Raw genomic sequence first — 24,559 nt, forward strand, 5'->3', positions numbered from 1 at the left:
ATATGTCATTTTGATATATATAAATTAGAGCTTAAGTAAATGGAAACTCCATACAATTTTACTTAAGAAGTCCCAGCTATCTCTCAAAAATTTAGAGATTCATTTTTTCAGTTTAATACTAGAATTTATCCTAAAAAAATGTACCCAAAGAATATCCTAAAATTTTATTAAAATAATTATATTTTCAGCTTATGTAAGTCAGCAAAAGTACAGTTCCAGTTCATCAGGTATGAGAGATAAATTTTTTTTTTAATCAAACTGCTGGAAACCAAAGACAAAGAAAAAAATCTTTGAAGCAGCCAGTTTAAAGTGCTGAAAGAAAAGAACTTCAACCCAGAATTCTTTATTTAGTGAAAATATTCTTCAAGAATGAAGACAAAATAAAAACGTTCTCAGATGAAGGAAAACGTAGAGAATTCATCACCATCGAACTGCTCTAACAGATGTTCTATCCTTCAAGGGGGAAGAAAATGATACCAGAGGAAAGTATGGAACTTAAGGAATAAATAAAGAGCAACAGAAGTAGCTAATATGTAGATATATATATAACAGACTATTTTGATGGTTGAAATAAAAACTTAAAACAATGTCTGGCAGAGTTTTCAACATATGTAGATGTAATACATATGACACTACACCATAAACTGGGGAGAAATCTTTATAGTGGTTAGATATCTATATTCCACTTGAAGTAGTAAAATTATAAATTCTCAGCAACCTATGAAAAGTTAACTATGTATATTATAATCCCAATAGCAACCATTAAATTAAAGATACACAAAGAAATATTGTCAAACCCCCCTGCCAAAATCAATTAAAATGAAACATTAAAAAATCTTCAAATAATCTGAAAAGAAGGCAGGGAAGGGGTAAAAGAGGAACATAAAAAAGGGAAAACAAATAATAAAATGGCAGACCTAAATTTAAACATATCAACAGTTACATTAAATATAAATCATCTAAACACATTAATTAAAAGGTAGAAACTGTCATATTGGATAAAAAACATGATCCAAATATATGTTGTCCATAAGAAACCCATTTTAAACACAATGATATAGGTAAAAAGTAACACAATGGAAAAAGATATATCATGAAAAATGAATCAAAAGAAAGACTGAGTCGCTACATAAATATCAGACTATGTGGACTTTAGAGCAAAAAAAATATTAGCAAGGATAAAGAGGGTCAATTATATAATGATAAGAGGGTCAATTCACCATGAAGCTAGAATAATCCTAAGCGTGTATTCACCTAATAAGAGTTTCAAAATATTTGAAGCAAAAACTGATAGAATGGAAAAGATAAATAGACAAATCCACAAATAAAGTCAGAGATCGACACCCTTCTCTCAATAATTGACAGAGAAAGGAAACAGATAATCAGTAAGGATATGGAAGACAGAAAGATGGGCTTCCTGGGACTTGCCTGGGAAAAAGTGGGAAGGCAGGATTACAAATGGGTATGAAAACATTCTAGAGGGTGATGAATACGTTCATTATATTGATTCTGCTTATGGTTTCACTAGCATATACATGCAATTAATATATCAAAACTCATCAGACACTTTAAATATATGCTGATATTCTATGTTAATTATACCTTAATAAATCAGTAAAAAGAAACAGACAGTACAAACAACCAAAGAGAAGAATGGTATGTTTGAGAATATTGACAGCTTTTGTATATTAAAAATTATCAGAAACAAAATAAAAAGATGGGCCACTGGGCTTCCCTGGTGGCGCAGTGGTTGAGAGTCCGCCTGCCAATGCAAGGGACACGGGACTGTGCCCTGGTCCGGGAAGATCCCACATGCCGCGGAGCGGCTGGGCCCGTGAGCCATGGCCGCTGAGCCTGTGCGTCCGGAGCCTGTGCTCCATAACGGGAGAAGGCCACAACAGTTAGAGGCCCGCGTACCGCAAAAAAAAAAAAAAAAAAAAAGATGGGCCACAGACTAGGAATAAATATCTGCAATATATATGGCAGACTCCAATAGAGAATACACATAATACTTTTACTAATCAAATAGAAGAGTGAGTAGAGAAGATAAATAGGCAATTCATACACATGGCAATGTGAACAGCCAATAAACATTTGGAGATAAGCCTTACTAGTTACTAATGAAATGCAAAACAAAACCAGATACAATAATTTCCATCAGATTGCTAAAAATTTAAGTCTGATAATACCATGTCTTGGCAGGAATGCAAAAGAGGAAACTCATACATTCTTGGAGAAAATATAAATTATTTTATCCACTCTGGGAATCAACTTGGCAATGTTTAGCAAATTTGAAGAGGGTATCCTATGGGCCAGCAAGTCCAAATTCCAGGTATACATGTTGAAAATAACTTTTTGTAAATATGCACCAGGAGACATAGAGAAGAATGTTCACTTCAGTATGGTTTACAACAGAAAAAACACTGGCATATTAGATTTTTGTTGTCAAATCTTCACTTCCTCCTCCTTGACCTCTGTGGAAAGTCCCTTAACTTTGGGCTTAGCCATGTGATTGGCTTTGGCTAATGGGATACTGGCAATTATGACATGACTAGATCCTTAAAATGGACTTCTGACATTGGCTTGCTTTCTTGCATCTCTGCCAACAGTATGAGAGGATAATATCCCAGATAGCCCTTTGGTTTAAAAAGGATGAGAAACATACAGAACTAACAAATCTGACAAAACCATCAAGCAGAGATGACCTAGCCTAGAATAGCCAGCCCCTAGCCTATCTAAGCAAGGCCAGCTGAGATCAACAGAGCACACCCTTTGTGACCTGCAGATGCATGAGGTAAATAAATGCTTGTGTTTTAAGCCACTGACATTTTATATGGCTGTTTGTTATACAGCAATAGCTGACTAACAAAACTGGAAATGTTCATCTACATGAACATGGGTAAATTAAATACTGGCATATTTATACAAGTTTAAACAACTGATATACACAACTATATAGCAGTGAAAATAAGAGAACAACAGCTACCTGTGTCAACAAACACACCCATATAAACATAATATTTAACATATTAAAAAAGCATGTGAAATGTAGCAGCTCGAAAAGGCTAAGTTATGCTACAGTAACAACTTTAAAATCTCAGTGGCTTACAACAAGGAAGGTTTTATATAGTGCTCATGCTACCTATCTATCATACTGGCTACAGCTCTGCTTCACATAGTATTGAATCTGGGATCCAGGCTGACAGGGCAGCAACCTCTATGTGGAACATGGCAGAAGTAAAAGAGAACACAGCAAACCACAAACTGACTATTAAAGCTTTTGCTTGAACATAATGTATATAGTTTCTGCTCACATTTCATTGGTCAGAGGAAATCACATGGTTAGGTCCAAACTCAATGCTAGGAGATGAATACAATCATTCCCTAGGGAAGGACAATGGATATACGTGAATGTTATAGTCTTCATCAAGAATGATAAACACCAGGGACTCCCCTGGTGGCACAGTGATTAAGAATCCACCTGCCAATGCAGGGGACATGGGTTCGAGCCCTGGTCCAGGAAGATCCCACATGCCAGGGAGCAACTAAGCCCGTGCACCACAACTACTGAGCCTGCGCTCTAGAGCCCACGAGCCACAACTACTGAAGCCCCCGTGCCACAACTACTGAAGCCCGTGTGCCTAGGGCCCATGCTCCGCAACAAGAGAAGCCTGAGCACCACAATGAAAAGTAGCCCCCACTTGCTGCAACTAGAGAAAGCCCGCATGGAGCAACGAAGACCCAATGCAGCCAAAAATAAAAATAAATAAATAAATAAATAAGAATGATAAACACCAAATTAAGGACAGTGATGTCAGGAACCAGGGGCAGAGACCCTTATTTCTTACTATAAGAAACACTTGTTTCTTATTATTCCACAAGAAGTCAGCAAATATTTTTCTGTAAAAGGCCAGATAGTAAATATTTTAGGCTTTGTGGGCCACTTATAGTCTCTACTGGAACTCCTCAACTCTGCTATCATAGTACAAAAGCTGCCATGGACAATACATAATGAATGAGTGTGCTTGTGTTCCAATAAAACTCTTTTTATGAACACTGAAATTTGAGTTTCATGTAATTTTCAGGCAGCACAAAATATTCCTCATGTGATTTATTTTTTTTAATATAAAAAATATCCTCTGCTCATGGGCCACTCAGAAACAGGGAAGTGCATTGTAGCTGACCAACACCTGCTCTATACTCAGCATCACTGCAGGAAATTAAAATAAAGGATACATGCACCCCAATGTTCACTGCAGCACTATTTACAATAGCCAAGACACAGAAATAACCTAAATGTCCAACGATAGATGAGTGGATAAAGAAGATGTGGTACATATATACAATGGAATACTACTCAGCCATAAAAGGAACAAAATTGGGTCATCTGTAGAGATGTGGATGGACCTAGAGTCTGTCATAGAGACTGAAGTAAGCCAGAAAGAGAAAAACAAATATCGTGTATTAACTTATATATGTGGAATAAAATGGTATAGATGAACCTATTTGTAGGGCAGGAATAGAGACGCAGACGTAGAGAACAGACATGTAGACACAGGGTGGGAAGGGGAGGATGGGACGAATTGGGAAATTAGGTTTGACATAAATACACTACCATGTGTAAAATAGACAGCTAGTGGGAACCTGCTGTATAGCACAGGGAGCGCAGCTCGGTGCTCTGTGACAACCTAGATGGGTGGGATGGAGGGGGGGTTTGGAGGGAGGTCCAAGTGGGAGGGGATATAGGTATACATATAGGTGATTCACTTCATTGTACAGCAGAAAGTAACACAACATTGTAAAGTAATTTTACTCCAATTAAAAAAATTTTTTTAATAAAATAAAAATAGAAGACAAGGTTCTTGTAGGGAAGGAACTTACCTTGTTGGGGTGAAAACATTAGAACAAAAATGTTTCAAAAATACATTCATTGTATATACTTTCATATGTTTCTTGTTACTTAATAGTGCCCTTTCATTTCAGCTTAAAGAAGTCCCTTTCACACTTCTTGTAAGGCCAGTCTAGTGATGAAAAATTCCTTTAGCTTTTGCTTGTCTGGAAAACTCTCTCTCCTTCAATTCTGAAGGGCAACTTTGCTGGGTAAAGTATTCTTGGCTGGCATTTTTTTCTTTCAGTACTTTGAACATACCATGCCATTCCCTCTGGCTTACAAAGTTTCTGCTGAAAAATCTGCTGATAGTCTTATAGGGGTTCCTTTGTATGTAACAAGTTGTTTGTCTCTTCTTGCTTGCAAGGAGTCTCTCCTTGTCTTTAACTTTTAACACTTTAATTATGTGTCTTGGTGTGGGTCTCTTTGGGTTCATCTTTTTTGGAATTTCCTGGGCTCCTGGATCTGGACATCTGTTTCCTTCCCCAGGTTAGGGAAGTTTTCAGACATTATTTCTTCAAGTAAGTTTTCTGCCCCTTTCTCTTTTCTCCTTCTGGAACCCCCATAAGGTGACTGTTGGTCTGTTGATGTTTTCCCATAAGTCCCTTAAGCTATCTTCACTCTTTTTCATTCTTTTTTTCTTTTTGCTGCTCTGACTGGATAAGTTCCACTGTCCTCAAGTTCACTGATCCTTTCTTTCACTTCATCTAGTATGCTATTGAATCTCTCTACTGTATTTTTCAGTTCAGTTATTGTTTTTCCATTCTGTGGCTTCTATTTGGTACTTTCATGTATTTTCTCTCTGTTGAAATTCTCACTTTATTCGTGCATTGTTCCTGTGAGCTTGCTAAGCATTTTTATAACCATTATTTTGAACTCTTTATCAAGTAAGTCACTTATCTCAATTTCATTAAGGTCTTTTTTTGAGGTTTTATCTCGTTCTTTTGTTTGGAACATATTCCTCTATTTCTTCACTTTTTGTAACTAAGTTGGTTTCTATGCATTAGATAAAACAGCCACCTCTCCCAGTCTTGAAGGAGCGGCCTCGTGGGGAAGCTGAACCTTATCATTCAACCCTGCCCTAGCTCTTGGTTGTCCCTCAAGCCTCTGTGATTGTCCAAGCAGTCTACTTTATTCTTGGAGGTTCCCAGTAGTTGAGGCTCCTACTTTACTCTTAGAGGCTCCCAGTAGTGCCAAGAGCCATCAGTGTCCCAAAGGGGAGAATCTCAGTCAGCACTTAGATTCAGGCTCACTGGAAGCCAGACCCTCAGGCAACAGTTTTTAAAGTATGCAAATAAACTTCTTTCAGGAGAAAGCTGGGAGATGAGTGTTTGTTTGATTCCTCTACACTGAGCCCTGGGGTGATAGTCAGTTAAAAACTGTTACTTTGTTTGTTACCACCTATCGAATCCATGAACACAAGCCTCACTGGTCACCAGAGCCAAGCTATCAAGGGATGTGTCCTCTGGGTGGCAGCCACAAAAGCTGGGGAGCCAGACATGTACACAAGCTCCTTTTCATAGATACCAGCAACCTGGGTCAGGGCAAAGGGAGGGCACAAAAATGATGCTCACTGGCCTCCCCAGTCTCTGGAGAGGATTGTAGTCAGCCCATAGATATGTGTTTAATTAGAAGTCTGCCCCTCAGGCCACAGCTATAAAGATAAGTTAATAAGCCTCTTTTACAGAACAACTGGGGTATATTTCATGCTGGTTATCTGTGCTGTGCCCTGGGAATGGGATAGCCAGTTAAGAATTGTTTCTCCTTTTGTTACAGTCCTATGGGACCTGAGAACGTAAGCCCCAGTGGCCACCAGAGCCAAGTGATCAAGGGATGTGTCCTGAGCGCCAGCTGCAAAAGTCAGTACACCAGACATGTACACAAATTCCCTTCTGGGAGATACCAGTGACCTCAAGCAAGGCAGAAAGATACGCAAAGATGGCTCCCACTGGCCTCTGCAGTCTTTGGAGAGTATTTCAGCAGGCATTCAGATGTGTTTTAAACCAGAAGCCTGCCCCTTAGGTCAAAGGCTCAAGGCAAGCAAATGGGCCTCTTTCACAGAAACACTGGAGGTGTGTTTCAGTCTGCTTCTCTGTGCTGTGCCCTGGTGGTGGTAGCCAGTTAAGAATGGTTTTTCTGATACAGAGCCCACCAGCCTGTCTTTGGAGAATATTTCAGTAGGCCCCTAGATATGTGTTAAATTAGATGTCTGCCCCTCAGGCCAATGCTTTAAGATAAGCAAATAGGTCTCTTTCACAGAAAGACTGCGCACTTTTCACTCAGCTGCCTTTGCACTGGGCCCTGTGGGGCAGCCGGGCATGAGCACTCTAAGAAATGCTCCCCAGTTTACTATAGCCTTGTGGGTCTTGTAGATGCAAGCCTCTTTGGCTTTCAAACCTAGATGCTCTGGGGGCTCACCTCTCAGGTGTAGGTCTCAAAAGCTGGCATGCCAGATTGAGGTTCAAACCTCCTGCTCCTCAGGTAGAAGCTCAGGTCTGTGAGTTCCCTCCTGACCACTGGTTACTGTAACAGGGGTAGAGTTTATGGTGAAACTGTGTCTCAGCCTCTTCTATCTGTTTCGGTGTGGGTTTTTTCTCATTTGCCTGATGTGTAGGAGTTGTAGATTTGGTGTGTCTGTGGGAGGAGGTGAGTTCAGGATCCTCCTACAACACCACCTTGAACCAAAACCACTGAATATAATCGAGTGTAAAATTATGTGTCTCAAACTAAAAGTGCTCTAGTAAGAGTATCACTAAGGGCATGACTCTTATCCTACAGAGAATATGGAGTCCAGGACAAGTAAATCACAGTATGATCTGTGTTTCCCCTTTTCACATCCTTTTCGTCTTCCATGAGACAAAATCAGACCAAGATGAATAGGTCAGCCAGTGGGATATGGTGGAAAGAAAACAGATCCTCTTTGCTCTGACGAAAGCTCAAGTATGCTTTGCTCTGACAAAAGCTCAAGTTTTTCTATATAGTACTTTAAAAATTCTCCCCATGCTGCTGCTTCTCCAAGTCATTGGCTAGCTATGCAAAACTTGTTAGTACAAGCAGCACGACCCAGAGCTTGAAGCAACTGCCTTATCCATTATATCCAGAGACTTTGATGATACTAAGATTGCACAGAAAGGGAGATGAGATGTATTCCAGTCATACACAATATATAGTTTTTCCTTTTAATATCCTTCTTACTTACCTATGGCTACTCTAAATTCTTTTGGTATTCAGTACAAAATTATTCTTAACCAGCTTGTTACTGAAATTCATCAGCACTCCACTCATTTAAAAATTGCTTAATTTTAGGGCTTTGTGATTATTTTTGAACTGTTCTAAAACTAAAACTTACAAGTTTAGATCTGTTAGGTATCCTGGGATACGGTATGTGTGAAAGACATGACAAAACAAAGTTGAAATATGAGCTACTGGTTAGACTCCAGCCATCTGATGATAGAAATTCAAATTACAATTTGAATTACAGCCTCACTCCTGTCTTTATTTCAACCCACATTGGAATAATACATATTTTTACTTCTGCTACAACAACATTTGTGGAAATTTGTGTTCATGAGCAAACAAAAATGAAGCCAAATTTTCCATTAAATCTCATTTTAATATACTACAATTTTCCCTCATGATTATTATCTTAAAAGAAAAGCAGGGCTTCCCTGGTGGTGCAGTGGTTGAGAGTCCGCCTGCTGCTGCAGGGGACATGGGTTCGTGCCCCGGTCCGGGAAGATCCTACATGCCGTGGAGTGGCTAGGCCCGTGAGCCATGGCAGCTGAGCCTGTGCGTCCGGTGCCCATGCTCCGCAATGGGAGAGGCCACAACAGTAAGAGGCCCGCGTACCGCAAAAAATAAAAAAAATTTAAAAATTAAAAAATAAAAAGAAAAGCAATCATTCATTATTCTAGCTTTTTATGAAAACCAGAAATGTGCTTGGCATATTAGACATTTAGTAACTATTCTGTCCATGTGACAGGTCTTTCAATAATAAAAAAAACAAAATTACAAAGTTAAATGCCAAAATGTGTGTAAGCAATTAGAGTATATAATGATTTCCAAAGGGAAAATTAAAAAAAAACTTCCTTAAATGACCAGATAATCTTCAGTAAATTACCTAAAGTGTTGCTTCATTTTCACTGTCACACTGGAAGCAAAGTACAGTTTTATTTAAAGTTACTGTTACATATTAGATTTCATCTGGTTTTAGAAATAATTGACAAGTACAAAATATTTTACCATCATAAAACCCAGGAATATATCTTGCAATCCTTTTTTCTGTCTTACACACAAGTCTTCTTTAATCTTTCCTTCCACATGTCACAAAACAAGGTGCTAAAACTAATTCAAAAGGCTCAAAATCTAAAATTCAATGCAATTAATGGAAACTTTATATACCTTCTTTCTGATTATAAAAGATTTTATACTCTATAAAGGAAGAAATTTTTGTCTGTTTTATTCATTCCTGCATGCCCTGCACATAAAATAGTGTCTAACCCATAGCAGAGGTAATTGATCAATACTTGTTGAATGAATGCATGTGAAGTTTATTAGAAAATAAAGGAACAAGGAACATTCAAAGAAGAATAAAATAATACCTCAAAATTTCAACATTCAGAGAGTTAACATTTTGGTATATTCTCTTTCAGCTGCTTTCTACATATTTTCTACATGGCGGAAATACAAAGTATAGAGGAACATATTAAATAACACCATGGAGATACAATCAGTAAAATCCAAAATGTGGGAAATTCTAGAATATAAATGACTTACATTCTTTCACAAATAAATGATGTACAGTTTGAGCTTCTTAAAAAGTAGAGAGCCAGTGCAGGAGAACCAGGAAAAGTGAAACAGGAAAGGAAGGAAAGCCAGTTCAAGGGTGTGTCACTGAGCTGATTACTGCTGTAGAAAACTAGGGCTCAATACCCCTTAGCCCACCCAAGAAACCATGTAGTTTGTATCCTTGACCATCCAAGACAGTGGAGAGGAGAGTATTTATGCACCAAGTCTCAACAAAGAGTAAAGTCCTTTATACCTCTATATGTGTGCATGTACCAACACGGTTGAGCAGGCTCCCGAAGGGGACCCATGCTATAGAAGCAGAGATGCTCTATAGCAGAAACAAGAGATACATAGTGTAGCTGAGGGTCTTTCCTGTCAGGCTATATCTCTATCCTGATAAATGCTGCAGCAACAATCTGAGCAAAAGGTAAAAGGTGGGCTGAGAGATGTGAAACAAGGCATAAAACTGGTCTTGCTTAATGGCAAGGAAAAAATGGCAAGAAGAAAAAGAGAGAGAGAAAAACCCATAAAGAAAGACTGAAGAGATATCAAACATAGCGTGTGACCATTTCTGGAGGTTGATTTGAACAAATCAACTGTAAACAATATATTTTAGATAGGGAAATATAAACGATGCCTAGATATTTGCTATTAAGAAATTACTGTAATATTTTTAAATTATTGTTATTACTGGTACTACTGTTTTTTTTTTTAAAGTACTTATCTTTTGGAGACACATACAGAGGTGTCTCTAAAATTGCTTTAAATTGGCTTTAAAACAATCTGGGGTGAGGAGAGGAAGTAAGAAGGTTATAGATGAAATAAGATTGGCCACGTGTTGATAGCTGTTGAATCTAAGTGACAGGTACATATGGGTTCATTATACTACTCTCTGTACTTTCTATGTTTGAAAATTTCCCTAAGAAAAAAATTTAAATATACGGAAAATTTCCTGAGCCTTTGAAGATTTCATTTTTCCTAGAGATATATGAATGTTAATAAACATGGGCAAAATATTATAAATTCCTTAGTTAGAAAACACCATAACTGTTTCTGGTTCCCCAAGCTCACATTGTTATTTCACATGTCTGTATTTCTGACCACACAATTTACTCACTCTGAGTGATGCCTCTGCCCGCTCATGTATACGATGGTAATAATATAATAATATATCATAATATAATAATAACTATTATTATTCACTGCTCAAAACCCATCTCAAATGCCACCTCCTTTAGGATGCCTTCCTTTTAACACAGTTTCTTTTTCATAGCCTACTACTGTAACATATATAATTGATTCTCACTAATTTTGAGAGTTATGTTCTATAAAGTTGCCATGAACAAAGAATCAGTGAATACTGACCTATTACTCTTAGGGGAAATACAGGGTTAGGTTCCTATGATCCTCTGGTCACAAGTTTTTTTTAAAACCAATCAATCCATAACCTTATTTTATGTGTATTTTTTAGAGACACCCTTTTCCCTCTCCCCTCCTTCCATACATATTTGATATATCTATATATATATTTGATTTATTCTTTCTCTTTATATATCCTTGATTAATGAACAATGAACTCATGGCCAACTCAAGCCTGAAGAAAGCTTATCTCACACACATATTTTCTCCTTAAGGCATATTACAGCCTTCTTATGTTTAAGAACACTAGACAGCACGTCAATACTACATGGGGCAGAGGGAAGAGGGACAGCAATCACCCAAATAAAGCACAAAAATTCTAAAAACATGGCACTAAATAAACAAAGCAAAGGACACATATGAAAGCTGAAACAAAAAGGCAGAGCATTACTTTGTTTGACCTCAGCTGGGAACATGTACACGGGGTGACTCAAGTTTTTTGCTGCACTGCGCATAACCACAGATGACTGCAAAAGCACCATTAAGTACTGATTATGGGGTTTACAAGTAAGTTTTAGTGAGCACGCAAATTTGCAAATACAAAATTTGCAAATAATGAGAACTGACTATATATTCTTTATTCCCTTTTTAAATTGAGGTGAAATTCAAATAACATAAAATAACCATTTTAAAGTGTCCAGTTCAGTGGCATTTAGTACACTCACAGTGTTGCATAACTACCACCTCTACCTAGTTCCAAAATATTTTCATCACTCTAAAACAAAAACAAAAAAACCCACCTTGTATCCATTAAGCAGTCAGTCCTCATTCCCCCAACCCAGCTGCTGGAAACCAACAACGTGCTTTCTGTCTCTATGGATTTATCTAGATATTTCATACAAATGAAATCATATACCAATATAAAATAAAAATGAAAAAAAAAAAAGAAATCATATGCTATATGGCCTTTTGTGTCTGGTTCAGGGTTCATCCACATTTGAATAATATTCCACTGTATGTACGTATCACAATTTGTTTATCCATTCATCTGTTAAAGGACATTTAGGATGTTTCTACTTTTTGTGTATTGTGAATAGTGCTACTATGAACATTCATATACAAGGACTTGTTTGAATACCTGTTTTAAATTCTTTTGGGTTTACACTAGTAGTGCAATTGTTGGGTCATATGGTAATTTTTTACTTACATTTCTGAGAAATTGTTTTTCATAGTGGCTGCACCATTTTACATTCTCACCAGCAATATATGAGGGCTTCAATTTCTCCACATCTTCACCAACACTTGTTTGCTTTTAAATTAGAGCCAACCTGTGAGATGGTATATCGTGGTTTTGATTTGGATTTCTCTCGTGACTAATGACATTAAGTATCTTTTCATCTGCTTATTGGCTATTTGTATATCTTATTTGGGGAAATGTTTATTCAAGTCCTTTGCCCATTTGTTAATGGGGTTGAGTTGTGAGAGTTCTTTTTCACTTCTGGCAGTTTGTGTATTACTAGGAATTTGTTTCATCTAGGTAATCCAATTTGCTGGAATATAATTATTCACAGTATTCTCTTATAATCCTTTTTATTTCTGTAAAGTAGGTAGTAATGTCCCCACCTTCATTTCTTACTTTAGTTATTGGCTTCTTTTCTCTTTTTTTCTTAGTCAGTCTATCTAAATGTTTCTCAATTTTGTTGATCTTTTCAGAGGACCAACTTTTTGTTTCATTGATTCTATTGTTTTCCATTCTCCATTTCATTTATCTCTGCATTAACTTTCATTATTTCCTTATTTCAGCTATCTTCAGGTTTTGTTTGCTCTTTTTTTTTAAGTTCCATAAGGTGTAAAGTTAGGAAAGTGATTTGAGAACTTTCTTCTTTTTATTTTATTTATTTTTTAATTAATTTATTACTTTATTTATTTATTTTTGGCTGTGTTGGGTCTTCGTTGCGGTGCGCGGACTTCTCATTGCGGTGCCTTCTCTCATTGCAGAGTACAGGCTCTAGGCATGTGGGCTTCAGTAGTTGTGGCGCGGGGGCTCAGTAGTTGTGGCACGGGGGCTCAGTAGTTGTGGCTCACGGGCTCTAGAGTGCAGGCTCAGTAGTCGTGGCACATGGGCTTAGTTGCTCCATGTGGGATCTTCCCAGACCAGGGTTCGAACCCATGTCCCCTGCATTGGCAGGCGGATTCTTAACCACTGCACCACCAGGGAAGCCCTATTCTTTTTAAATGTAGGTGTTTACAGCTATAAGTTTCCCTCTGACCACTGCTTTTGCAGCATCACATCAGTTTTGTTAAGTTCTGTTTTCTTTTTCATTCATCTCAAAGTATTTTTTAATTTCTCTTGTGATTTCTTCTTTGAGCCATTGGTTGTTTAAGAATGTACTGTTTAATTTTCACATAGTCATAAATTTTCTATTTTTCCTTCTGTTATTGATGGATAGTTTCATTCTGTTGTGATCAGAAAAGAGATTTTCTAAGATTTTAATCTTTTAAAATTTATTAAGATTTGTTTTGTAGCCTAACATATGGTCTATCTGTCTATTCCGGAAAATATTTAATGTGTGCTTGAGAAGAAATGTATTCTAATGCTCGAGTTCTATGCATGTCTATTAGTTTTAGTTGGTTTACAGTGTTAAGTCTTCTATTTCTTTAAAGACCTTCTGTCTAAATGTTCTATTCATTACTGAAAAAGGGTTATGAAGTCTCCAACCATTATTGTAGAACTATTTCTCCCTTCAATTCTGTCAGTCTTTAACATATTTTGGGGTCTTTCATTTGGTGAGTATATATATTTAGAATTGTTATAACTACTTAATGAACTGACCCTTTTATCAATACACAATGTCCTTCTTTGTCTCTTGCAACAATTTCTTACTTAAAGTCTATTTTGTCTGATATAAGTATAGTCACCTCAACTCTCTTTTGGTTACTATTTGTACCCTTCATTTCCAACCTATTTGTACTCTTTCATTTTCAAACTATTTGTACTCTTTCATTTTCAACCTATTTGTGTCTTGGATCTAAAGTGAGTTTCCTGTAGACAATATACAGTTAGATCATATTTTTTTCTCCTGTCAATCTCTGTCTTTTGACTGGTGAGTATACTTTTATAATTAAAGTGATTAAGGATAAGAAAGCATTTGCTACTTCCATCTTGTTATCTGTTTTCTATATGTCATATCTCTTTTTGTCCCTCGATTCCTCCAATCTTGCCTTCTTTTGTGTTTGATTGATTTTTTTCTAGTGTACTATTTCTATTCCCTCCTCAATTCCTTTTCTGTATATTTTTAAGTTATTTTCTTAGTGGTTAACCTGAGGAGTACAATTAACATCTTAAATTGAAAATAATCTAGTTTGAATCAACATTAACATATTTAAATTGTTGTTTTACAAATTTGTCTTTTAAACCATACAGGAAAAAAAAGGTTGTTAAAAACCAAAAATAAAACAATACTGATATCTCCCTATGTAGTTACCTTTACTGGTCTTTATCATTTAAAATTTTTCTTTGTATGACTCTGGTTACTATCCAGTATACTTTCATTTCAGCCTAAAGGATTTCATTTAGCATTTCTTATAGGGAATGTCTACTAGCAACAAACTTCCTCCACTTCTGATTATATAGAAATGTCTTCATTTCTCCTTCTGGGACTCCTAATATGCATATGTTGGTACACTTGATATTGTCCCACAAGTATCTTAGGCTCTATTCATTTTTATTCATTCTTCTTGCTCTGCTCCTCAGACTGGACATCAATTGACCTATCTCCAAGTTTCTGGTCCTTTTATCTTTCTGCTCAAATCTGTGTTGAACTCTTTCAGTAAATTTTTCATTTTATCTACTTTACTTTTCAGCTCAATAATTTCTACTTGATTCTTTTTGACAGCTTCTATTTCTTTATGGGTATTCTCTATTTATTAATACATAATACTCCCTATTTCCTACAGTTCTTTGTCTATGGTTTCCTTTAGCTCTTTGAACATATTTAAGATAGTTGATGTAAAGTCTCTGTCTAGTAAGTGCAAGGCCTGGGTTTCCTCAAGAATGGTTTCTGTCAATTTCTTTCTTTTTTTTTTCCTATTAATGGGTCATACATTCCTGATTATTGTTGATATGCCATGCAATTTTTAAAACTGAAAATTAGATATTTTGAATAGTGCAATGTGGTGATTCTGGAAATCATATTCTCCCTTCTTCCCAGGGTTTGACATGGTAACCTGCTGAGGACCACAGTCATCACTTTGTTTAGTGATTTTTCCAAACTATTTTTGCCAAGATTATATTCCTCATTACGTGTCATCATTGAAGTCTCTGCTGTATTATCTAAGCAGCCATCAGGTGACCTCAGAGATTTCCTTAAATGTTGGAGGCAAAAAGAATGAAAAAACAAAACAAAACAGAACCCAGCTCCCCTAGTGTTTGTAGATTGGCTCTGAGCTAGGGCCTTCTTTCGATGTTTAGCTAGATTCTCCTACAACTCCACCTTAACTTTCACCTCCTTTTTTTTTTTTTTTTTTGTTGCGGTACGCGGGCCTCTCACCGCCATGGCCTCTCCTGTTGCGGAGCACAGGCTCTGGATGCGCAGGCTCAGCAGCCACGGCTCACGGGCCCAGCCGCTCCGCGGCATGTGGGACATTCCTGGACCGGGACACGAACCCGCGTCCCCTGCATTGGCAGGCGGACTCTCAACCACTGCGCCACCAGGGAAGCCCTCACTTCCTTCTTGCATGGAGCACAACTATACAAGCCCACTCAAGTCTTTTCCAAGTATGTGTCTGGCCTGAGCATCACTCTGGATTCCCCAGGCAGTAGCCCTTCAAAGCTCTTATTCCCTGAAATGTCTTTATCCTCAGCCTCCTCCTTCAGAGGCTTTTCAGTCTGTCTGCTGCTGGTCCCATCTGCCCTCTCTTGGCACAATGGCTACAGGTGGTATATGCCTTTAAATTTTTTCAGTAGATGACACCTGGAAAGGTACTTTAGCTTGAGGTGGGTGAAACAAAAGGCAAGCCTTTGTGCTGGTAGCTCAGGAAACTACCAGATGAGTCAAAATGCACAACCACTTTTTTTGGAGAAATAGTCTATACTGCCTCCCAGCGATCTCCCCATCACTAGTAAGCCAAACTAGGAATGGAGGCTGCCATTCTTATGGCTGCTGCTAAGCTGGGAAACAGGGCATAGTAGGCAGGTAAGCAAAAGGCCACGACACTTTTTTTCCAAAATTTAACAGCTTCTTTCTTCATTAAGCAGTACCCTGGTTGCTATAACTTTTTATTAGATTCCAGTGATCCAAAAAAAGTTGATTCCATCCATTTTGGGCAGCATAACGATTGCTTCAATGAAAGAATTGATTCTTGAAGCTCCCTACTCTGTCATTTTTTCCACTGTCTCCCATATACATTTGTAAGTAATTACCTTTAACTTATAATATTAAGCCCTTTATTTTCTATCCTCACAACTTGTTTGTTCGGCCATTTCCTCTAAATGAGACATCCTTTCCTCTATTCTTTGTTTGTCTAACTTTTATTCAAACTTAGAGGTATTCTCTAGAACCATTCTCTAAACTTCCAGACTGAGTTAAGTGTCCCTTCTTTATACTGCCATAGCACCTGTTCTGTAACAAATCACCACATTCCTGAAATTACCTGTTACTATCTCTGTCTATCCCACCAAAGAGTAACTTGACAGCAGTCACATCTGTAATCCATTGCCTTCAGGAACAGTCTAATTACAAGCAATGACTCTCAGCCAGAGGTGTATAATCTCCTTAGCACTTTAGATTATAGGTTCCTCTTTTCTACTCCTAAAGCCTAGCATAATGCCTAGCATTCAGTACCTACACAGTGAATATAATTATTACATGGACTTATACAGTTTAGGCAGTACATAGAGAAACAAAGAAGCATATCAAGAAATAAATATCACAATCTTATTTTTCACTTCAGCAACTTACGTTCTGGTTGTTTTTCATTGGGTGTTATGGATCGCACAAAATCTTGTGGTGTCATAAACACTTCAGATTCACCATGCTCACTGATTACTTTCAAGGTGGCAAAATATCGGAAGATTTTGTCTGGTGTGGAATATGCGCGAATCCTATTCTCATATTCCATCACCTAAAATTGGAAATTCAGAGAGTGTTACTGTATTAAGCATCTCATTTTCATATATATTCTCTTATTTGGGGGGCAATTTTATATCATTTTTTTCTCTAACTGGATTTTTTATATTAGAAATTACTTGCGTCTCAAAAACTTGTGATATACGATTCATACTCCAGTTGAGGCAATGCTTGTATAAGTTTTCTTCAGAATTTTGAATATTTTCTAATTTCTTAAATCACTGAAAGCTAGCAAAATTGAAATGTCATAAAAGAATTCAAAAGGTCTCAGTAAAAGAGTATAATACCATATATATGGGAGCCTATCATTTTTTTAAATACCTACCAAGTTTTTAAAAAGGGACTGATTTTTACAGTTTTTACTTCCATGCAATTTCTTGAATTCAAAAACGAAACAGACGTGGGACTTCACAGGTCTGAATAGCTAACAGTCCTTCAAACAGGAAGTACATTACACAATAGCACAAAAAAATAAAATTACATATCATGGAAACTCAATTATTAACAGGTCTGAAGCAATAAGACTTTTACTTTTGATTAAAAAATTAGACTTCCAGGGACTTCCCTGGTGGCGCAGTGGATAAGACTGCGATCCCAATGCAGGGGGCGCAGGTTCGATCCCTGGTCAGGGAATTAGATCCCACATGCATGCCGCAACTAAGAGTTCACATGCCACAACTAAAGAGTCCGTGTGCCACAATTAAGGAGCGGGCAAGCTGCAACTAAGGAGCCCACCTGATGCAACTAAGGAGTCCACCTGCTGCAACTAAGGAGCCAGTGAGCTGCAACTAAGGAGGCTGCCTGCCACAACTAAGATGCAGCGTGACCAAATTAATTAATTAATTTTAAAATGTAAACTTCCAGAGAACATTTAAATATGGCATATTTAGAAAAGAGTAGACATGGGAAGAACACAAGCAAATATTTGAATAGGAACAAAATTATATATGGCATATATTTATTTAAAAGATTATACTGTTAATATAAAAGCCTGTTTCCTTATCCAGCAACCAAGCCCCCATTCTGTACACGAAACATACAAAATACTGTATCTTCTGCATAATATTCTTCTACAGCCTACACAGTACTTTGGTGAAAAGATGTCTCTCATACCTGAATTTTATATGTTGAGTTAACCAACATTAAATAGTATCTTATAAATAACTGGCTAGAAAATGTGTCAAGGCAATACGATCTAAAAATCCAGTGAATTCAATGTCTATAAAGCAATTCACTATATTTAAAAAAACATTATTAATGTTTTAATTTACCTTATTGACACAGCTATTAGTGTAACTGTCATTTCTGGCTAGATGGTCACTATGAGGTCATTGATGGCAGCTGCTTAAAAATGGCCTCAATTCCACTAAGAGATGTGCTTTCAACCACTAAGAAAGGAATGCTAATTTGTAACTATACATGACAGGAACCTTTCTAATGCTAATTTGCATTAAAGTCTGAATACTGATTTCAGAAAATTTTTCAATAGATTTAGCATGTGGCAAACACACTAAGCAGTCCCTTGGCACAGCAGTCCCCAACCTTTTTGGCACCAGGGACCGCTTTTGTGGAAGACACAAAAAGCTGGGGGGGGGGACGGTTCAGGTGGTAATGAGAGCTATGGGGGGGGGGATGGTTCAGGCGGTAATGCAAACGACAAGGAGTGGCAGATGAAGCTTCACTCACTCGCCTGCTGCTCACCTCCTGCTGTGAGGCCTGGTTCCTAACAGGCCATGGACTATTACCAGTCCATGGCCCCTGGGTTGGGGATCCCTCCCTTAGCAGACTTTCAACCCCTTAGCAGCCTTAAGACTTAGCTACGAGTCTTAAATCAAAGGCATTTTATATTTAACTACAACTATCTGTTGGGTCATACCAGCTATAGAACAAAAAATAATCAGTTTACAATATATAGGGTATGGGCTACAGCTACTGCCAAAGATGGCTTTGTAAACTAAAAAGTCAATCATATATAAGATAAAGATAGAAAAATAACAAGAGTCAATGATTTACAGACTGAAAATCAGATCCTTGATTGTTACCAAAAAAATATGCTGCTGAATATCATTAATTAGTTTTAGTTTGAAATAATAGGTCGAGGAGACAGACCTTCTCCATTCCTGGACTGGTAGAGTTTAGCATAGACATACTGTATAGTATATTTTTGCTTTTTTTCACTTAGGAATGTATCTTAAAGACCATATCACACAATTTGATATGGAGCTGCCTCCTTTTAAGTAGTCATGTTAAAGGAACACTAACAACTATTATATAAAGGGTTTAATATATAGCATCCAAGATAACAAAGGCTTGGAAGCTAAGATATATAGAAAACTGTTGAAGAATTTTGGAACGTTTAGCCTGGTGAAAAGATTTACTAAGGAAATTATAATAGTTACATTCAATCATCTATTTAAAACATTCTGAGTTTCATGATGTTAAGACAGCTGTCTTCACTAAAACAGCCAGACTTACTTGTATCAAAATTCAGCATTATATTTCCGATATGAAATGCACAAGAGTAGCCAAATAGTAGCTGCAACCAACTACTCTGAGAAATGGCAGGGCGGATAGGCTGGGTGGATAGGCCAGGTGGCTGGCACTTCCCAGATCCATGCCTTCAGCCAGCCAGCCAAAACCCCCTCCCCACACCCCCACCCTGTGCCTAGTGACCCTACCCTAATGCCAGGCAACCCAGCTGGGCTCACACTAACTGCCCTGGCACAGGGCATCCAAGACCCTTGCTTCTACCCACAGCTGGAGCTCCAGAGGCAAGGGTCCTGATCTACCCCCACTCTGAGTCTGCTTGGATGGAGCCTCTCCCAACCCCCATTTTTCATCAGTTTCCCCTGATGGCTTAGGGGGCTCATGTGAAGGGAAGTCAGCACTGAGATGCAGCCTCTGTTTCTGGAGCCTCTTGGAAAGCTCAGAAGATCCTGGAAAGGGCCCAGACCAACTTGGATGAAAGAACCCCCAATCCATCCCCACCCCCAATCCATCCCCCAATCCATTTGTGCCTGGGAGAAATAGGTCCCTCTCAGCTCTACAGTTTACAGCCCTGACAACTACAACCCCTGGAAAAAAAGTAAAGAACCAATGTCAAGATGAAAGCAGCCAACATGTGGCTTCCAAGGTCAATTCTACTCAGGGCCATTCCAGCCTGCAAAAAAGGGAGAAAGGGAATTGAAAAAACCTTGTGGGGGATATTGTGTGTCAGGTATTGAAGTGGCTAACATCACTTCCATTCAGTGGAAAACTAGCAAACTAGTAATATCCATTAAAAAAGATAAAGTAAAAAATCAGGGCTCAGGATCACCTTTAGAAATCTGAAATGGCATGATGTTAACTGACCTAGGGTATACCATGAGCAAAATTTTGTAACCAAAACATGTTATGTTAGAAGAATGCAATGGAAAGAGCAAGGGTTTTAGAGTTACATAGACTTATATTTGATTCCTTCTATTATAAGTAACCAGCTATACTACTTTAGACAAGTTACTCAGTTGCTTCAAGCATTAAGTATATATGTAAGTATGTGTGCATACATGTATATGTGTGTATATACACACATATATGCACAAACATACACATTTACATGTGTACATATGTATGTACATACACTATGCCTGGAAAACAGAAAATGCTCAATAAATGTTACTTTCCTTCTGTTTTTCATTTGTTCTGTTATGTGTGTAATAAGTAAACTTACTTGGGTTTTCTAGTCGCCTAAGTTCCTAAGGATTTTGTTTGGTATATAGAGCATATTTTATGTCTTCTATTATTCATGTTCACCTATCAATCAATTTAAAAGTATTTACAATTGTACTGAACCAAATAATTTGGCTTCTTAATATGAAGATGCTGTTCCAAATCCAAAATAGCGACATCAGAAGCTCCTGAACTCCCCATCTCCCAGGTATGCACCAAATGTACATGGAGTATTTCCCTCTGAAAGAAATCCAGAAACTAGCTGAACAATGCCTATACATTGGGTTAACGAGAAAGTACCGACATCAAAACTGGTAGGAAAGACTGAAACACAGTCTTGCCATAAATCCCATCTCTAGCACAGTGCCATAGAAATGGGAGAGAACTCTCAACCTCCAGCTTCTCCCCGAGCAGTAAAGGGTTTGGATGCCACATCTAGCACCCCAGCTTGTAAGACTCCCACTTGAAGGATGGGCCCCCAAAACAACTACTATGAAAGACAATGGCACTTGCATCCATGAGACCCACAAGACTACAGAAAACAAAGAAACAGTTTTTAACAGGCTCTGGAGAACTCAGAGTATCTGTTACCTCAGGGATCAGTGCAGAGGAAGAAGGCAAAAAACACCCACCTCCCAGTCTTCCCTTGAAAAAGGTCTATTTGCATATATTAAAAGCTGCTGCCGGAAGGTCAGGCTTCTAATTTAGCACACATCTAAGGGCTGGCTGACATCCTCCATGGGGACTAGGGAAGAGAGTGGATGCCTCATCCAACTTCTCCATCTAGCCTACTCCAAATTGCTAGGATCTCCCTGGAAGGAGCTTGTACACACGTCTGCACTTCAGCATTATTAGCTGTCATCTGAGGTATAAGTCCCTGAATCACCTGGCTCTGCAAGTCAACAGGGCTTGCATTCCTGAGTCCCACAGGACTGTAGCAAAAAAAGAAGCAGATTGTAATGGGTGCAGGAGCAAAACCCTATGGCTATACACCTGGGCCAAGCTCAGGGAAAGCAGACAAAAACCCCCATTTCCCAGTTTCTCCCTGGAAGGGGCTTAACTAGTTAGTTTCCAAGATGTTGCCTGAAAAGCTAGCTTCCAATCAACATGCATCTAAGTACTGACTGTGATCCTCTGTTTTGGGACACTGACAAGTCTTGGCACAATCTCAACTACAGGGAGGCACCAGAAACAAAGAGGGCAACTTGGACAATCAGAAAGGTTTTAGAGACAATCAAGAGCTTGGGCCAGGCTGATTGGCAAGGTTCACCTCCTACATGAGACCATTCTGCCTAGACAGGGAGAGATGGCTTTTTCAGCTAAGGACTAGAAACCAACACAGAAAGTCTAGGAAAATAAGGAAACAGACAAATATGTTCCCCAAAAAGAACAAGTTAAAACTCCAGAAACAGACCTTAATGAAGCAAAGGTGATTTCCATGATCTAGAGTTCAAAATAACACTTTTAAAAAGATGCTCACCAAGGTCAGAAGAACAATGCATGAACAAAAAAAGAATTAAAACACAGAGAGAGGGACTTCCCTGGTGGTGCAGTGGTTAAGAATCTGCCTGCCAATGCAGGGGGACACAGGTTCGATCCCCGGTCCGTGCAGATCCCATATGCCGCAGAGCAACTAAGCCCATGCGCCACAACTAATGAGCCTGCGCTCTAGAGACTGCAAGACACAACTACTGAGCCCGCATGCCACAACTACTGAAGCCTACACGCCTAGAGCCCATGCTCCACAACAAGAGAAGCCATCGCAGTGAGAAGCCCACGCACCACAACAAAGAGTAGCTCCCGCTCACCACAACTAGAGAAAGCCCACATGCAGCAACAAAGACCCAATGCAGCCAAAAATAATAAATGAATAAATAAATAAATTTATTAAAAAACAAACAAAAAAACCCCACAGAGATAGAAATGTACCAAACAGAAATCACAGAACTAAAGAATACAATAATTGAACTGAATAATTCAATAGAAGGGTTCAACAGCAGACTATATCACATAGAAGAAAGAATAAGTGAACTCAAACAGTGGAACTCATACACAGGAGCCAAAAAAGAATACAGAATGAAAGAGAATAAAAATATCTTAAGGGACATATGGAATACCATCAAGTGAACCAAAATACACATTAAAGGGGTCCTAGAAATAGAAAGAACAAGAAAAAGCGGGCAGAGTGGGAGAGGGTTGGATTGGGAATTGGGGATTAGCAGATGCAAAGTGGTAATATATAGAATGGATAAACCACAAGGTTCTACTATATAGCACAGGGAACTATATTCAATATCCTGTGATAAACCATAATAGAAAAGAATTTGAAAAAGAATACATATATATATGTATAAATGAGTCACTTTGCTATACAGCAGTAATTAACATAACATTGTAATTCAACTATACTTCGTTTATTTTATTTATTTATTTATTTATTTTGCGGTACGCAGGCCTCTCACTGTTGTGGCCTCTCCTGTTGCGGAGCACAGGATCCGGACATGCAGGCTCAGCGGCCATGGCTCACTGGCCCAGCCACTCAGCGGCATGTGGGATATTCCCGGACCAGGGCACGAACCCATGTCCCCTGCATCGGCAGGCAGACTCTCAACGACTGCACCACCAGGGAAGTCCATCAACTATACTGCAATTAAAAAAATGAATTAAAAAGAAAAAGGGGGCAGAAAACTTATTCAACGAAATAATGATGAAAACATCCCTAATATGGGGAAAGAAACAGACATCCAGATCCAGGAAGCCTATAGAGTTCTAAACAAGATGAATCCAAAAAAACACACACTGTCAAAGTTAAAGGCAAGGAGAGAATCATAAAAGCAAGAGAAAAGCAACTTGTTATATTCAAAGGAAACTCCCATAATACTATCAGCAAATTTTTTCAGCAGAAACTTTGCAGCCAGAAGGGAAGGGGATGATATATTCAAAGTGCTGAAAGAAGAAAACTGACAACCATGAAAACTCTACCTGGCAAAGTTATGATTCGTCATTGAAAAAGAAATAAAGACTTTTCCAGATAAGCAAAAGCTGAGGGAGCTGCATCAGCACTAGACCAATCTTACAAGAAATGTTAAAGAGCTAATTAATTCCTCAAACTGAAACAAAAATGTAATCATTATTAACAGGAAAACATATCAAGATATAAAACTCACTGGTAAAGGTAAATATATTCAGAATGCTCTAATTTTTAACAGTAGTGGGTAAATCATTTCTAACTCTAACATGAAAGGTAAAAGGAAAAGGTATTAAAATAATTACAATAATTTAAAAATGGACATACAATAAAAAATATATAAATTGTGATATGAAAAACATAAAATATGGGGGGAGTATATAAATATAGAGTTTTTGTATATGTTGGAAGTTATCAGCTTAAAATACACTGTTATAAATATAAGGTGTCTTATGTAAACCCCATGGTACACACAAAGCAAAAGCCTATACTGGAAACACAAAAGACGAAAAGAAACCTAAGCATATCATTGCAAAAAATCATCAAATCACCAAGGAAGAGAATAACAGAGGAATAAAAGGACAGAAGAGGGCTTCCCTGGTGGCGCAGTGGTTGCGCGTCCGCTTGCCGATGCAGGGGAACCGGGTTCGCGCCCCTGTCTGGGAGGATCCCACATGCCGCGGAGCGGCTGGGCCCGTGAGCCATGGCCGCTGAGCCTGC

At 38.2% G+C, this 24,559-nt stretch overlaps 1 protein-coding gene across 2 annotated transcripts in view; it reads right to left on the reverse strand.

Moving 5' to 3' along the window:
• MICU1 (mitochondrial calcium uptake 1) overlaps nt 1-24,559 on the reverse strand; it is a 202,499-nt gene that overhangs the window by 131,567 nt on the left and 46,373 nt on the right. For both annotated transcript variants that reach the window (XM_055081391.1, XM_024132038.3), the window contains exon 4: nt 16,996-17,158. In XM_055081391.1, the coding sequence (XP_054937366.1) occupies nt 16,996-17,158 (163 nt within the window). The remainder of the gene's footprint in view (nt 1-16,995; nt 17,159-24,559) is intronic.

Source organism: Physeter macrocephalus, chromosome 20 (genome assembly GCF_002837175.3).
Source record: "Physeter macrocephalus isolate SW-GA chromosome 20, ASM283717v5, whole genome shotgun sequence".
NCBI classification, from domain to species: Eukaryota; Metazoa; Chordata; class Mammalia; order Artiodactyla; family Physeteridae; genus Physeter; species Physeter macrocephalus.